The sequence below is a fragment of the Herpailurus yagouaroundi genome, unplaced genomic scaffold (genome assembly GCF_014898765.1).
Source record: "Herpailurus yagouaroundi ecotype Mexico unplaced genomic scaffold, PumYag 77, whole genome shotgun sequence".
Taxonomy (NCBI): domain Eukaryota; kingdom Metazoa; phylum Chordata; class Mammalia; order Carnivora; family Felidae; genus Herpailurus; species Herpailurus yagouaroundi.
This window is the reverse complement of record NW_024412388.1, coordinates 8976400-8993127: the sequence shown is the minus strand read 5'-3', so window position 1 is coordinate 8993127 and position 16728 is coordinate 8976400. Positions and strand designations below refer to the sequence as shown.

The 16728-nt window shown below is 56.8% G+C and overlaps 1 protein-coding gene and 1 long non-coding RNA gene across 2 annotated transcripts in view; one reads left to right on the top strand and one right to left on the bottom strand.

The window, feature by feature from the left end:
* The window catches only part of TNFRSF1B (TNF receptor superfamily member 1B), a 32687-nt gene extending 25094 nt beyond the window's left edge, over positions 1-7593 (bottom strand). Inside the window, 1 exon segment of the mRNA XM_040461625.1 lies at positions 7404-7593. Within this exon segment, the coding sequence (XP_040317559.1) occupies positions 7404-7481 (78 nt within the window). The 5' untranslated portion in view covers positions 7482-7593.
* LOC121021347 (uncharacterized) lies at positions 1236-8074 on the top strand. The gene is made up of 4 exons (XR_005786518.1): positions 1236-1638; positions 6225-6399; positions 6934-7036; positions 7957-8074. It is a non-coding gene; the product is annotated as an uncharacterized LOC121021347 (long non-coding RNA).
* Positions 8075-16728: the final 8654 nt, after the last annotated feature.

Below are 16728 nucleotides of genomic sequence, written 5' to 3'. Positions count from 1 at the left end.
CATCTCGATCCTGCTCACCCTTGGGGCTCAACTTTTAGACAGATCCCTGTGTGGTCATCGCAAGAGGACAACTTGGAAGAGGCCAGGATGGGGTGGCGGGGAGGGGGCAGAACCAGGAAAATGACAAGGAAAGATGAGGACAGTGACCAAGAGGCGGGCCAGGCAGAGAGTAAAGCCCTCGGGGGCGGGGAGGGGGGGTGGCGATGGCTGGGGAGGACAGGGGGGAATCGCGCCATGCGTGTGGGAGGGCTCAAGGCTGCTGGGAGGACAGGACAGGATGGAGCAGGAGACGGAGGCAGCAGGCAACAGGGAGAAGCCAACCCCGGAGTCTCTAAGAGTGGCAGACAGAAGCCAGGCTGTGGGTCAGCAGGAGGAAGGACAGACGGGGCGCCCAACGTGCTGGTGAGCATCCTGATGACTAAGGTGCCCCTGCCGGGAGGGTCACTGTCAAGACCAGACAGGGGCCTTCCAAGGGCGGGCGGCGTGTGGAGGCAGAACAGCACTCCACCCTCTGCCCAAAGCCACGAACAGCCCCCCACCCCGTGCACCACCTCCCCCAGTCCCTCCCCCAGTCTAACACTCGGGGCCAAAGGACTCCAAGGCAGGGGTGGGCGAGGTCCACGCTGATCCCAACTTCCAGCTGCGGCAGCTGAGGCTCAGAGAGGAGAAGGAAAGTGGCCAGGCCCCCCAGAGCTGGAGACTGAGCCACGCCCAGGCCCCAGACCCCTCAGCTCCCAGCCTCACGCTCTGGTCACTTCTACAGCCCATGGCATCTCTCCTGACAGGCGCTGGAGAAGGCCTCCCACGGACGGCCCACAAGATACCCGTACACAGCCTGCCTGTCCTGTCCCCAAATCCTTCCCCACACTGCTCCCCACCTCGCATCGCAGGCCCACTCAATTCCCTGAACCTGTGGCCACAGCAGCCATGCCCACTCAGGGCCAAGCTCAGATTGAAACAGATGGGTGTGGGCCACCGTCTGGACATCAAAAGAAAACAAACAAAACCCCCTGGGGATTTCTGCCCTGTCGGAGGGGCTGGGTCAACTCAGGGCCCCGGCTCCAAAGTCACGGACAGAGCAGCAGTTTGCTGGCCTCCTGAGGACCCAGAAACAGACCCATCCTGTGGCTCTTGAAGTCATTCCGCATTCCACACTGCCTCTGTGTCCCACAGGTGACACCAGAGACGAAGCCTGTCCCTGCAAAGAAGACGTGGGGGCTCAGAGAGGTAGAACGGTGTGTCAGACAACAAGAGAGCAGGGCAGAGACCAGACCACGGCTCCAGCCTGGGGCCTCCTGGACAGCTGCCCCCGCAACTCAGCTCCCCCAGCGCCGCTCACCTCTGGGGCAGAAGGAAATCTATTTTCCCAAACCCCAGTCGGTAAACAGACACTTCCTCCTACTGGGTGCGCACCCCAAGTGCCCCAAACCACAGTGATGTCACTATTTCCCCGGTGACCTCACAACATGCCACAGTGGAAAATGACCGTGAGCCCCACAGGGGTGGGCCTTGAGCTTCAGAGTCCTAGCCCCACAGTCAGTAGCTCGGCAGAGGGGGGACAAACGCCCAAAGCCCCGGGGCTGTGAAGGACGCCTGCCAGACTCAGCACCAGCGGGGAGGGCTGTGCGCCCATCACAGGTAACAGAGGGCTTCTTCGAGGAGACCGTCACTCCCACCGAGGCTTCCTTGAACTCGTGGGTTCCCAGACAGCAGGCCCTGCAGTGGGTGCCCACGGCATAGACTTACTCACGGTTTGAGGCCCCAGGGAGTCTGGCTTCTGAATTTTACTAAGTGGCAAGGAGGCAGGAAAGCCATGAGTCCTGTTCCGCCTGAGGGTTCTGCATCTTGTTCTGGATGCAAGTTGACAGGCAGCCAGGAATTCTTGGTGCCACTGGGGCCTGAGTCAAGGAATCATTCCAGGCAAAGCCAGCGGGATTGAGGTCAACAGGAAGAGAGGCTGGGAAGCCAAGATATTCGCAGTGGGGAGTGTTGGGCTCTGCTTCCTGGGAAAACTTTTAGACACACACCCCTCCTCGGTCTAGGCCTTTGTTAAACACATGCAAAGTTAGCACCTCCCCAACATTCCAGGAGAGTGTTGGGATCAGTGGTGGGAGGTTTAATAGAGAGGAATGCTTAGCCCCAGAGAAGCTAAGTAACCTGAAGGAGGTCACACAGCAAGCCAGTGGCAGTGCTGGGCTGGGAACCCGGTTCTCCTGACACCTGGGCCAGTGTTCCTTCCTTGGGGCCTTGCCGTCTTGGAGGTCCCTTAGAGGCTGGAGAATGGCCTCAGAGGATCCTCCAAAGGGCTTTCCCTTCTCAGGGTTACAAGTAAACAGAACTTCAGGATCACAGAGATTAGAAACGGAAGAGATTTTAGAGATAGCCTGGAAGAAGGACCATCTTGAAGGCAGGGAAGCTGAGGCCAGACAATCCCTTTCACAGGGAGGTCTTAAGACTCCTCGGAACTGTGCCAAATGTACCCCTCGCTCACTCTCAAATGACATACAGCACCTGTCACTCATGAAAGGAGTGGGGGAGTGATTTCCTGACCCCCTGACCGTGACCACATGCTAGGGTCCGGAGGCCAAGCAGTCGGACAGGTGGTGAGAGAGGCCCAGTGAGGGGGCTTCAGGGGAGGAAGGACAGCCAGGAAAAGGCAGGGCAGAATGAAAGTTGCTCTCAGGGATGTTGGGCATAAGCTCTGGGCAACCAGAGGTCTGCTACCCACACCTTGGGGCCCTTGTGGCTCAGAGACAGAGAATCTGACTCCCCGGTGGTCCCCGCCTCAGCCTGAGCACCATCCTATAATGCAAAGTCAGGTCAGGCCCTGCAAAGCCACCCATGCTCAAATAGCCACCAGTGAACTGCATAGCCTACAAAGCACTTTTAACCCTGACAAGCATCCAATGAGCTGGAGGTCGTTCCCATTTTCCAGCTGGAAACACAGAGGCTCCCCAGAGATAGAAAGACTTGCCAAAAACACACAGCCTGTAAACAGCAGAGGAAGGATTTGAGCTGAGATCTGCCTGATTCTGAGGGCTGGGCCCTTCCCCTAAGTCATCAATACTGCTTTCCCATGACCCAGCAAAGGGCCCGGAACTGGGAGCCACAGCATCCCCACTTTGTTCCCGTTCCCCCGGTGGCACCCCTCTCTCCTCCCTAACCCCCAGCTTCCCTCCCTTCCCGCTTCTGGGCCAGTCACATGCCGATCGGGGCCCTGAGTCATTGCCAGTGGATGGCCCTGTCATGAGCTAGAGAGGGGATGTGAAGGACAGGAGGGAGCACTTTCAGGAGAGCACCCCTAGCCTCCGCAGACCCAATACGGCGTGAAGAGGAACCCAGAGAAATACCCCAAACGGAGGGAGACAGACTGGAACCCAGCCCTGCCACCACTGGCTTCTCAAACCCTTCTGCCTCATCCAAAAAACAGGGCCATGATACAGGTCAAGTGAATATTTTTGCACATTTACTCAATATTTTCTAGCACCTACGACATGCCAGGCACTATTCTAAGCCAGCGGTTCTCAACCAGGGAAATTTCTCCCCCAGGGGACGTTCAACAATATCTGGTAACATTTTAATTGTCACAACTAAAGGGGGGGGGGTTCTACTAGCATCTAGTGGGTAGATGTCAGGGATGCTGCTAAATGTACCAGAACACACAGGACAGCCCCAAAACAATGATGTGGCCCAATGTCAAGGGTGCTGAGAATGAGAACCTCGGTTCTAGGCGGTGAGTCTATAGCGGCGAGCAGGTCCCAGCCCTCACTGTGCTTACAATCCAGTAGGAAGATGCGGTAAAAGTGAAAGAAACAGAACAAAGAAAACAAAGCAGGTCAGGGGAGGGAGAGCACCTGGTGGGGAGCTTTTGTAGGCAGGATGGTCAGAGAAGGGCTCTCTGAGGAGAATTCATTTGAGCAGAAAGAAGTAGTGTGATGAGACTAGGGGAGATCAGCAGGAGGAGCATTCAAGGGAAAGGGAAAGGCAAGTGCAAAGGCCCTGAGGTAGGTGTGTGTGACATGCCTGAGGAACAGAAAAGCAGCCAGCATGGCATAAAACTGAGAGCTGAATGGAACACATACACACACACACACACACACACACACACACACACCATGGTTGACATCAAAACTCCCCCTGCCCACCCCACCCAACATACAACTTTCCTGGCTACTCCTCTAGGAAGCACTGGATGGTCAAGGCCATAAAGTATCTCCCAGCCCTGGAAAGCAATGGTGCTCCAGGATGTCAGTGAGGGTCACTACCTAACACGAAAATGCCTGGAAGGCTCTCAGCCATTATCTGCCGCAATACCTTTCACACCCACTCGGCTCTGTGAGGACAGCAAGGTGGGAAGTACTTTCCAGGCCCACAGTGTCCATGCCACTAACTTGGCCCAGCTCTCAAGGGCGGGTAGGGGCAGAGCCCAGGTCTGTGACCACTGGCAACGTGGCTCCTGGAGAGCTGGAGCCGGGTCATGGTCATCTGAGGTCCCCAGAGCCCAGCACCGGGGTGGGCCTAGAGTAGGTGTCCACGAATGCTGGGGGAATGAATGAACGGCGCCGTACCAGGGTGCCTGGCTGGCTGCCCGCCGCCCTGTGCAGGAGGACCAACCACCAGGCCACATCCCCAGTCAGCACACAAGCTCCCCTCTGGGAGGTCGGGCAGGGGGCATCCCGGGACAGCAGGTACACAGATCACCCATCTCCACATCAAAGGCCATTGTCCCCAGGTCAAACTGGGAGCCCCAATCTGTCCCCTTAACCCCAGCTGGCCCCAGCCCCCCGGGTAATGAGCAGGCAAGTAGTAGGGGCCCCTCAGCCTCCAGACTTCCGGTGAGAGGCAGGCCGACCCCCTTCCCAGCAGACAGCCAGACGGCAGGGGCCCTGCCCATCCCCCTCAGAGGGCACCAAGTGCCCTTACCTATTCCGCCAGCTCTCCTCGCATTTATTTGCCGAATGAATGAATACCAGATGAATGAATGATGCACTCCACACCAGCCAGAAACGGCTTTTAAAGGAGGCAAAAGCCCGGATGGCAAAATGAATCTGCCACACCCTGCAGCCAGTTCAGGTCCCCCGGGGGGGCTCCTTCTGCAACTACGGTGAGTCACAGCCAACAATCCTGAGTGCACACTGTGGGTGAGGCAGCTGGCTGGGGGCAGCGGGGAGATCCTGACACAGGGAGCACAGTGTGGAAGGAGCTGGGGAATCAGGCAGACCTGCATTCAAATCCCCCCAGCCCCTCCCCGCCGCCAGCCCTGTAATCCTGGGAAATGTCACAACCTCTCTGGGCCCCAGCTTCCACGTCTCCAAATGGGAACAGCAGCAACCACCTCCCCCGCCTTTTAGGAGTTGCTGTAAGGAAGCTTTCAGTGAGATTCTGTCCTAAAGGCCTAGCACAGTGCCTGGCACTTAGTTCATAAAAACCAGGGGGAAGAGGACCCCACAGGCCCTGCGGTCAAGGAAATTTCCACCTGTTGAGGTAGATAAGACACCACTAGATTCAAAAGCAGAATAGAGTCTGTTCTTGGGAGAAACAAAGAGCTTTGATCCAATCCAACCGGGAGGGTGAGGAAAGGCTTTTCTGGAAGGGGTGGTTCGTGGGAAAGGCCAGAAGGAGGCGGCAAGGGGTGTGCCGTGAAGAGGGGACAATGCAATGACCAAGTCTCTCTGGATGTGGGGTACGGATGCAGAGAGGTGGCAGAAAGAACCCAGATACTTCACTCACTCCAACCTGAGACACCCGGGGGGATTTTTTCCTCCGCCACTGGGAGTCATTAGCAGGCTTCTCGGGCAGGCGCAGAGGTACCCCAATACGGGGAGCAGTGCCACCAAGGAGGGTCAGTGGGAGAGGCAGCGGGGGCCAGGAGGTCAGCCCCGAGGCTGTGGACATAGTCCGGGGCAAGGGGACCTGAGCAGACACGGGAGCTGGCCCGGAGGTGTGGGAAGTGAGAGACACCAAGGACCCCTCACACTACTCTGGGACTCAGGCGTGGTGTTGCACAGAGAAGCCTTGCACCTGTTCCCCCGATGGGCTCACATGACCCCAGGGTTCACCAGGGCAGGACAACACCCCTCGAGGCCCGAGTCTGTGACTTGACCCTGCGCTCAGGCTTTCAGAGCTGGGATTCTCCTGACCCTCCTCTGTTTTCAAGACAACCTCTGGGGCAGACCCCCCCCTCCCCACCGCCGCCCCAGGGTACATCCTGGCACCCACTGCAGGTGAGTCAACTCCGGTGCGACAGCCTCCATCCTCTGCCCTGGAGAGCTGGACTCTAAAGATGTCTCCAGCCGTGGCCAGTGAGTCACTTCACATTACCGCATGAGCCAGTGCCACCTCCCACCTTCCTCCCCGTGAAGATGTTCACCTGAGTCAGCACATCGCACATTCATCAGGGTAAGGTCATGAGGAGGTTGGAGGGGGGAAATGCCCCCTTTAGAGGAAGAGCACCCCCTATGCCCTTCCACAAAATACAAGTTCTCTGAGCCTCAGTTTGCCTTCTCTGTGAAATGGGGTTACTCTGTCTTACCAGACCACGCAGACAGCCCAAAACAGGCAAAGGATGCGCGATCCCTTTGCAGACTCTACCTTGCTACCGTGGTGGGTGCACGAGGCCTGTTTTCTCCATGTTTCTGCAGTCCCTAAGGGGCCCCGTCTGCCTTGGCTAAACTGCCCAGAAGGCCTCCCGCACCTCCTGTGACCCCCGAGCTCAGATACAGGCCCTCGCGGAGGTCAGCCCAGGGGAACCTGAAGACACGGTCTCCTCCCCAGCACCCAGAGTCCGCAAAGAATAAACAGGCTCTGAAATGGTCGCCGGACACCCCAAGTCGGTCCTGGCGAAGGGGTCTGCGCAAACGCACGGGGACGCAGCCCACGGTCCTACTGTGCCCTTATTAGGCGCTTACTGCACATCTGGCCCTGTTCTTTCAGACGCGCAGTCCCAGCATTTCTAAGAAAGAGGAAAACCATAGCCCAGAGGAGGAGGAAGTCTTCTAAAGAGAGGGCCCGCGTCCGCAGCGAGGACAGCGCCCCGGTACGGGACCCCCTACCCCGCCGCGGGAGGCAGGCCGGGCGCCGCAGTCGCAGGGGTGTCTGAGTCGGGGGCCAGACTCTAACGGGGATCAGCCCGGAGCCGGCCGGCTGGCCCCAAACGCCCGGGTCGGCGCGGCCGGAGGGGACGGGCTGCGCCCCGGGGCGGCGGGGGCGGAGTTCGCGGCCGGAGCGCACGTGTGCCACACAGGCCTTGGGAGGGTCCCGGCGGGTCTCCGGGCGCGCGCGGCGACCGTCTCACCCTCAGGGGGCGGCGCCTCGGTCTCCCCGAGCCCCGACACCGCGCTCCGGGATGGGGGGGGGTGGGGTGCGCGCCAACCGGTGGGCGTGGAGCCGCGCGGGTCACCCACCTGGGCGGGCACGGCGCGCCCCGCGGCCCAGAGCTGCAGTCCGACGGCCAGCGTGGCCCAGAGGACGGCGGGCGCCATGCGTGCGGCGGCGGGAGCGCGGGCGGGTCCGGCCGTCCCTGGCTGTCGCGCCCTTGGGCCCTCGCGCCTCCTCTCCGCGCCCAGCTGCCTCCGGCGCCTCCGACGGAAAGCGAAAGCCTGGGTTCTGGCGGCCGGAGGGAGGCAGGTGGAGGGGGCGGGGCGGGGCCTCTCGACCACGCCTCCTCCCCGCCCCCGCCCCCGCCCCCGCCCCCCTCGCGCCTGGCCCCGCGTCCCCGCTCCGGCTCTTACCCCCTCAACTCGCCCCGGGCTCCCGCTCTCGGGGACCCCTCCGCCTCCACCTCCTTCTCGTGCCCCTTCCCCTTGAAGTCACCCTCCCACCAGGTTTGTTGCTGCCCCCAGGCTGTGCCTCTCAACCTGCCCTGCATCCACCTACCCCTCCCACCCACTCCCTTCCCCCGCTGGCTCCCCATTGCTGTGGGGATGGGACACTAATTTGGAAAAACATCTCCCAAAGGTGACACTAGCTCTGGCGGACCACCAGTGTTCTATATAATTCACTCATTTGGACTCGAGCCAGACCGTCTGAGGGTGTCTCTGCGTTACCCTCACAGAGTTACATTTTCTGAAGATTAAAAGCTATATAATATATATGTTATGTATGTACGCTCACGAAATGTATATGTAACTTAATAAGCTGTGTATACTGAGTTGGCTGTTATTACTATTATCCATTTGTTAATTTATCCTCAAACTTTTTTTTTTTTTTTTAGTAGGCTCCATGCCCAGTGTGGGGCTTGAACTCACCACCCTGAGATCGAGCCAGGTGCCCCTGTCCTTAAATGTTCTTCAAGCCCTTCTCAGAGCGAGCCAGACCCTGCCCTGCCTTCCTTCTTAAGTCTTCCGTCCAGGTGACGAACAAGTAAACAAGGCTAGGACAGAAAGCCATCTGGGAAATTGAGGGCGTCCAGAGAGAGCCCAGGCCAAGGGCCGCGAGGGCTGGCAGGCTCCCCTGGGGCTCGCATCACGACCGAGCACCCACGCTCCCTGCTATCTTCGCCATCTTCCATCTTCCTTCTCGTTGAGCCACAACTCTAATTTTTTTTTTTTTAACGTTTATTTATTTTTGAGACAGAGAGAGAGCATGAACAGGGGAGGGTCAGAGAGAGGGAGACACAGAATCCGAAACAGGCTCCAGGCTCCGAGCTGTCAGCACAGAGCCCGATGCGGGGCTCGAACTCACGGACCGCAAGATCATGACCTGAGCCGAAGTCGGCCACTTAACCGATTGAGCCACCCAGGCGCCCTGAGCCACAACTCTAAAGCAAGGGCCAGCCCCGTGTGGCCAGAACTCACTCCCCCAGGCCTGGGAGTCCTTGCCCCCAGCACACAGGGCATTTCGGAGGAGTGGGGTGGGCAGGGCCGCAGGAGACAATTCTGTTCTCCCATTCCCTCACTGCAGGCTGCCAAGAGGTTCAGGGACCTCTGCTCTGGGCCACCAACCCCCATGATGGAGATAGCAAGGTTGGTGCATCTAGGCACTGAATGAAACTGGGAAGTGACTCTTGTGAGGTGGAAAATCCCATCTCCTGACCAGGAGTCTGGGAAATTACCTGGTTCCCAAACATTTCTAAGAGATAGGCCACGCTGAGGGTGCGGTAGCACAACCCACAAACTTGACTCTGTATAGAGAGTCAGCCTCTAAAACTAGCACAAAGGTTTCTTCTGGCCCTTACTAGTCTCGCCTGGCAGTTTTGAGGACTCCCCGATCTGGAAGAGAGAGCCAAAGACCAGGAGTGGGGGGGGGGGGGAGTCACCTGGTGGATGCAGGGACAAGTGGTTCTCCATGGATGACCCACGTACCTCTCAAACCCAATGGGTCCCACTGGCTCCTCCGATGGCTCCCCATCCCAGTGAATGGCTTCTTCACCACCCAAATGTGGGGATCCTCCTGGGACCCCACTTCCCATCCCAACTCCATCAGTGGACCCAAAGGGTAGGTGGCAGCCAAGTCGAGAGAAAAGCAAACCTCTGCCTAGTGATTCTATCAAGGGTATTTATTTTTTTAAGTTCATTTATTTATTTTGAGAGAGAGAGAGAGAGAGAGAGAGAGTCCCAAGCAGGCTCTGTGCTGTCAGTGCACAGCCCAACATAGGGCTCAATCTCACGAACCATGAGATCATGACCAGAGCCGAAGTCGAGAGTCGGATGCTTAACCAACTGAGCCACCCAGGCGCCCTTCTATATAGTGGATTTAATACAGAGGAATTAGTTACAAAGGTGTTAAAGGAATTAAAAGGACAATTAGAAGAAGGGGAGATAACCCTAAGATTAACAACCACAAGATGCTGCCACCACCCCTGTGGCTGAAGATGGCACCACCAGAGCCAGGAGCCAGGGCGTCTGGGGGAATCTGGAACCACGGAGGAGACAGAGCCACTGCAGGAGACACTATGTGAAGCACAATGAAGGGAAATATCCCGGCTTCTCCCTTCCTTTCGGGCCCTCGTCTCCCACCAGTGCCTCCCACTGGCCGAACCTAAGATGGAAAACGTTTGACAAGGGAACCTGGGAAATTTAGTTTGTGGGGTCAGCCCACTGCCATAGAGAGCCGCGCAGGGGCCTGGTGGGGCCTGTGGCTGAACACAGGCCACCAGCTGGCACCGGTCCAAGGGAAAAGGCGCAGTCACCTCAGGCCCATCTAGCCTCAGGCTCTAACTCAGGTCACACACTTTTATCGAGCATCTGTGGGGCCAACCCTGGGGTGCTGGGCACTCAGGAGGGCACAAAGCAGGCGAGAATCTCCTGTCAGTCTTGTGGGCCCTAAACTCCTTGGATATCCAGCTGTCAGAGTGGTCCTTTGTAGCCCTTCCTGCTTTGCCCGCGATCAAGGGAAGCACCCCCTCCCCCAAGAAGCAGCAGGGGGCGCTCAGTACAACGGCGACACCCTTCCCCAAATCTCTTTTGGCATCTCCAGACCCAACGCCTTCTTTAGGCTAGGGATGGGCGACGGCAGATTCTGGGTGAGCCATTCGTCATTCAGCGTCAGCACACCTGCACGGGTGGCCCCGGACTCTCTCTCTCTCCAAGATGGGATTTGGTCTTGGCACCCACCATTGTGTACCTGCCGCTGGGAAATCTGCTAAAACTCAGCAAGTGCACAGAGTCCCCTTAGCACCCTGCCTTGGTCTGGATCCCTGGCTCCTTTCCTCCTGCCCCACAGCCCAGCCGTGTCTTTGGCCATGGCCGTTTCTCACTCATGATGCTCTAGTGATCTCCCAGCTGGTCCTCTGGCCTCCAGGTTCTGTCTCTCTAATCTGTGCTCCGTGCTGTGGTCAGGGCCAGCTCCCAAAAGCATAAGGCAGTCATGCCATTTCCCCCTGGTCCGGTGGTTTGAAAATCAAGGGGCAATTTTGCCCCCTGCCCTACAAGGGACATCTATCCATGTCTGGAGACATTTGGGATTGTCACAATTCAGGGGGCAGAGTGGCGGTACGGGCCTCTCGTGGGGTAGAGGCCGGGATGCTGCTAAATATCCCATGATACACAGGACAGCCTCCACAGCAGAGAATTATCCAGCCCAAAATGTGGGTAGTGCCAACACGGAGAACCCCTAGGGCCCTCCATGCCCTCGCCCGTGGCTCCCCGCAGCCTTCTGAATCGAGCTCAGCCTCCTCGGTGAGATGCTGGAGGCCTTCACGTCCTGGCCCACACTGCCTGCCAGGCAGATCCCCCCCCCAGCCCCATACGTTAACCACCCTGGACTCCCTGAATAACCTTGGGTCCCCACCTCCGTGCCTTTGCCCCTGGGTTCCTCTGCCCGGGACAGCTTCCCCTTCCATCTGCTTGGTGATCACCGACTCCCTCTCCTTTGTGAAACTTGCCCTTAACCACACTCCACCAGCCAAGGCAGGGGTTGGTACTTTTGCAGACCTTTAGCAGAACCCTCACCTCCGTATGGTTAGCTGCTCACATCCCCCTCTCCTCTGTTAGTAATTGCGAGACTAGCGGTTATTGGAAGTCTGCTCGGGGCCAGACGACTTACAGACATGGTCTTGCAGCGGAGGGGCCAAGCCTCGTAGGAAGCTTGTACAGCTAGTGAAGGCAACATTGGGCTCCCACTGAGTTAGTTTGCCAAGCAAGTGCTCAGCCGGCTGCTTCTCACGCCGCTGGACTGTGTGGTCTTTGAGGGCAGAGGCACTTGGTCATGGTCCCTGCTATTTCCCCAGAGGGAGGGGCTCAGTAAAGCTGGACAGCACAGGGGCGAAGACGTGAGTGAGTGAGCGGATGTCAGGGTCAAGACCCAGGAATCTAGTCCATCCTACTCCCTCTGAGGCCCTACCCACTCAACGTGGTCTCCCAGGCCATGCATGTCTCAGACCCCGAAGTCCCACAGCCCATTGTTTTTGCTGCTCGGTCATGGGGAATCAGCAGGTTCCAGCAGGTAGGACTGTGGCCCTCTGGTCCCCAACCCAGGGGCTGCATGCACAGTATATACCCTTGGCCTGGGCCTCCCTGGAGCCTTTCCTCCCTTCCCAGTGCAGCCCATAGCTCTCAGAGGGCCCTCCACCATCTCACCCCAATGAGCTGATGGTTGTGCTTTGCAAGCAGGTGTGGTGGAAGGCATCGGACCCAAGAACAGCCAGTCTGTCCGCCGGTATTTCCTGAACACCTGCTACGTGCCAGGCGTTTGGAGGAATATGGCTCTCCAGCTTTAGCCAGCATCAGAGTCATCTGGAAGGCTTGTTAAATGTGCAGATTCCTGGGCCCCACTCCCGTGTCTGTTGAGGGCCTGATGATCTGGCTTTTTAACGTGCCCTCAGGTGACTAATGGATATCTTTTGGGGAACCCTGTGCAGAGAGGGTTTAGCTGCAGCAGGTGCTGTGGCTAAGGGCGGTCTGGAAGGCATAGCTGTGGTTGGGTTGGCAACGGCAGTTCACGCTGTGGGGAGGTCTCAGAACCAGCCACAAAGCCAGTACCTTCTCACCTGGTCTGGGCGTCCAGTGGGATCCTGTCTCAAAGGAGCTGCTCGGGCAGCCTGACCCTCCCCCCCCCCACCCCACCCTGCCCGCCTCCCCATCCCCACCCAGCTTGGCCCACAGCCAGAGCAGGCAACCTTCTCTCGTTCCACTGTCCTGCTTATCTCAGCACCCTAAATGCCCTGGGCCAGCCCCTGGATGACTCACGTCCTAAATCACGAACAGGAAGTAACACAGTGTTAGCCACAGCCCTGAAACTGTTTTCTTCATCTGTGCCTCCCCTGGCCCTCCCGCCATCCCAGGGCCACACCTCAGGCTAACCTGGTCGTGCCAAGCAGCCAGCCCCTGTCCCCGTTTCCTTCCAAAGAAGAGGAGGGCGGAGGAGTGCAGAGCTCCCTTCCCCCGACCCTCAGAGAGGACCCCAGGCAATTGGGGAAATGGAGTCAAGAGGGCCTCCAGTCCTCCTCCCGCACCCCCCCAATCATTCTGCCCCAACCTCCCTGTTCTAGGTTGCCTCTTCTCAAGAACCAGCCCCCAACCACCCGAAGACCCTCAGTTTCTCAGCCGAGTCAAGTGGGGCCAGCTGAGAGTCAGGGGAGAGAGGCTGATCTCACCCTCACCGCCAGCTCTGCATGATGGTGGCCGCCCGGGGCCCAGCGAGCGGGAGCTCGAGCGTGGCGTCTGCAAGAAAGGACGTGTGGCTGAGGACCGGGCGTGCCCTGGGTGGGGAAGGGGCAGCCACAGCATGACCACCTGGCTCCTCTGCCTTCTGTGGACTAGGACCGAGTCCCTGCCGGCGTCCTGACATTTGAGGATTCTGATTTTCCCGAGACCCAGAATCCGAAGCAGGCTCCAGGCTCTGAGCTGTCAGCACAGGGCCCAACGCGGGACTCGCACCCACCAATGTGAGATCATGACCTGAGCCGACGTCCGACACTCAACCGACTGAGCCACCCAGGCGCCCCAACACCCATCTATCTTTTTACCTTACATCCTCTTCATTTTCAGATTTTTTTTTAAATTAAAAAAAATTTCAAAGCCGAGGATCCAGAACACCCATACTTCCACTACCCGGAACTGACCAATGTTAACATCCAATGGCCGCCCTCATTCCTCTCTGACATCATATCATTTAACTCTTGACCCCTCTGCCCTCCCGGCCTGGCCTGAGCGCACAGAGCACGCTCCTGCCACCAGACCTTTGCACTTGCAGGCCTCTCCGTCTGGATCACCCTTCCTCCAGATACCTGCATGAATCACTTCCTGACTTCAGTGCAGCCTCTGCTCCAATGTCACCTCCTCAGACAGGCTCCTCTGACCCCCTAACTAAAATACCTGCTTCACTTTTTTTCTTAGCAGTTCTAGAACTTCTGTGTGTGTAGTGTCTGTCTGTCTCTCCCACGAAGGCTGGGGTCTCGCCTTTTTTGTTCTCTCCTGGGTCCCCAGCACCTAGAATAGCAACACAGACATTAGATAGATACTTTCTTTTAAATAGCAGGTTCTTGGGGTGGCTCAGTCGGTTAAGCGGCCGACTTCAGCTCAGGCCATGATCTTGCGGGCCGTGAGTTCGAGCCCCACGTCGGGCTCTGTGCTGACAGCTCAGAGCCTGGAGCCTGCTTCGGATTCTGCGTCTCCCTCTCTCTCTGCCCCTCCCCTGCTCATGCTCTGTCTCTCTCTGTCTCAAAAATAAGTAAAAACATTAAAAAATAAATAGCAGTTTCTCTGTATTTGTTGACTAATTTTTGCTTCAAATTATTTTATTTTATAATTAAAATCGAAGCCTTTCTTGACACTCCCCCACCCAGTTCTCATCCCATCTCCTTCTCCCCAAAGGCACCTGTTACTCTGAGTCTCTGAGTGGCCCTACATGGCTCTCTAGTCTGTCTTCTGCCTTCTCGTTTAAACAAACAACACAGAGTATCGTTCTCTATGCCTCTGCATTTACACAAACGGTAGAAAACCAGGCTCGCAGCTCTGCCCCTTGATCGCTTCCCCTCCCCTCGGACATGTTTCTGAGAACTTTCCGTGTTGATGAGTTCAGACCTTGCCCGTCCTCTGTACCTGCTGTGTGGTGCTGGCCCGCAAGCCTGCTCCACAGCCTGCTCCCTGCTCCCTGCTCCCTGCTCCCTGCTAGGGGACGCCTGGGTGCCTGCACTTTCCTCCATCCCTGCTTGGGGATGCCCATCCTTGGCGCCTGCCTCCCAGAAGCACGGGATTGAGCGCCTCCTAGACTCCTAGGTCCTAAACCTAGAAAGTCGAACTGCCAGATGGTGGGGTTTGCACATTTTCATTTTCACTAGGTCCTGCCAGATTCCTCTCCCAAGGGGCTGTACCCGGTTACACTCCCACCAGCGGCATGTGAGACTCCCGCGTGCCCACAAGTGCGAGGACCTTTGATCTTGTCAGTGGGTTTCCTTTTATAGCCCTTCATATTTTCAAAGTGCTTTCAATTCTCCTACCCGCTTTCAGGGTAGAACCTCGCCCTGGCCGTGCCAAAATTCCTCTCACTTGAGGCATGCGTGCCCCCAAGTCCCCCAAACCTCAACCCCTAACTCCTCTACCCACTAGCCCCCAACCCTCCACCTGCCACCCATCCCCCACCCCACTCTCCAAACCCCCCTCCTCCTGGGGAAGCTGCTTCCGGCTCGTCCCCACTTTCTGGCGAAAGTTAAAGACACAATGGCTGCCTTCTTCCCTGAGCTCTCCAGACCCGCCTTACCCTGGCCTCAGTTTCCCTGCCTCCCCTGGGTCCCCTCTGAGTTCTCCACCCCATTACAGACTGGGCAGCTCTGGCCTGGAGAGGCCCCTCCCCACCCCCCATCCCCTGCTTTGTAAATAATTCCCAGGGATTTTATAATCTGGTAGCTGGTGTGAATGGAATCTTTTTTGCAGGACTTCTCCCTGGCTCTGTTTGTTTGAACTTCACCTGCAGGGGGTTCGATGAATCACGCTCTTCCATGCAAGAGTCCACACTTGCTTTCTTTTTTCCCCAATCCCTGCTCCCGCCCCGCTCCCCACCACTGTGAGCTCAGTCCAAAAATCCTGTGGTGTCCGTGGGCTCTGGGATCTCTCTGGGGTGGGACTGCCGGGTCTGGGCGTTGCTGTGGGCCTATTTCCCTGAAGCTGCCAATCGTTGCCCCCCCCCCCCCCCGCCCCAGGCTGGCCACCCCAGCCACACTCCCTGTCACGAGGGTCCCATTCTGATTTGGGCCAATTCAATGGGTGTGATGTGGGACCGCCTCTCGCTTCATTTCCATTTCTCTGAATATTTGTGGGTTTGAGCACCTCTTCATTACTTGTTAGTCACTTGGGTTTCCCCTTCTGTGAACTGCCTATTCACATCCTTTGACCATATTTCTATTATTTCCTGTCTTTTTCTTGCAGCTTTGCAATAATTCCTTGTATATTCTAGATATTAATCCCTTGTCATCTGAGACGTCACAAACATTTCTCTTATCCTGCCCTCGGTCTGGTGTCCTGGTTGATGGTGCCCTTTGCTATTAAAAAGAAAAAAATCCTTCAGTTTAATGTAATCATCAAATCCACTGATTTCTTTCCTTTTCTCTTTTCTTTTCTTTTCTTTTTTTTCTGCCTATTTAGATCTTCATCAAAAGTTCCCTCCCAACCTGTAGGATAAAAAGATATTTTTCCACGGCTGTTCTCCTTCACTTTATGCTTTTGACATCTCCCACCAAGGTCTTCAACACAACCAGATTATATGTGGTGTATAAAATCTAGAGCCCCAACTTCATTTTCCTCCAGTCTCTCCCATCCCAGGATGTCAACCCCGATCATGATTACATGGCGCTGTGGCTGGACTGTCTCTTCGCCTCCATCCGCCTTGCTCCTGGGATAGTTCCCCATGGTTTTCATCAGTAGCGCTCTGTAGACTGTTCGGTTCCTGGTAGAGTGAGTCCTCCTTGCTCGTATACAGGGTTCTTCATTCTTCCATATATATTTTAGAACACACTCGTTCCGTTCTTCGAGCTCCAGCTGGGATTTGCACTGAATTGACAGGTGAATATGAAAAAAACCTGACATCATTGCACCATTTGGTGTAACCCGCCCGCCACCATGATGCATCCTTCATTTGTGCAGAGCACCTTCTATCTTCCGTTTGGTTTGATTTTTCTCTGGACATCCGGGCGTGGAGAGGTGAAAGGCATCAGCACCCCTCCCTAACTCGCCCCTTCTACCTCCTGGGCTCTTAGCTGATCGCCGCCATATCTCCTCCAGGCAAGCTCAATGGCACAGCCTAGTAGTCTTTTTTTTTTTTTTTTTAATGTTTTTATTTATTTTTGAGACAGAG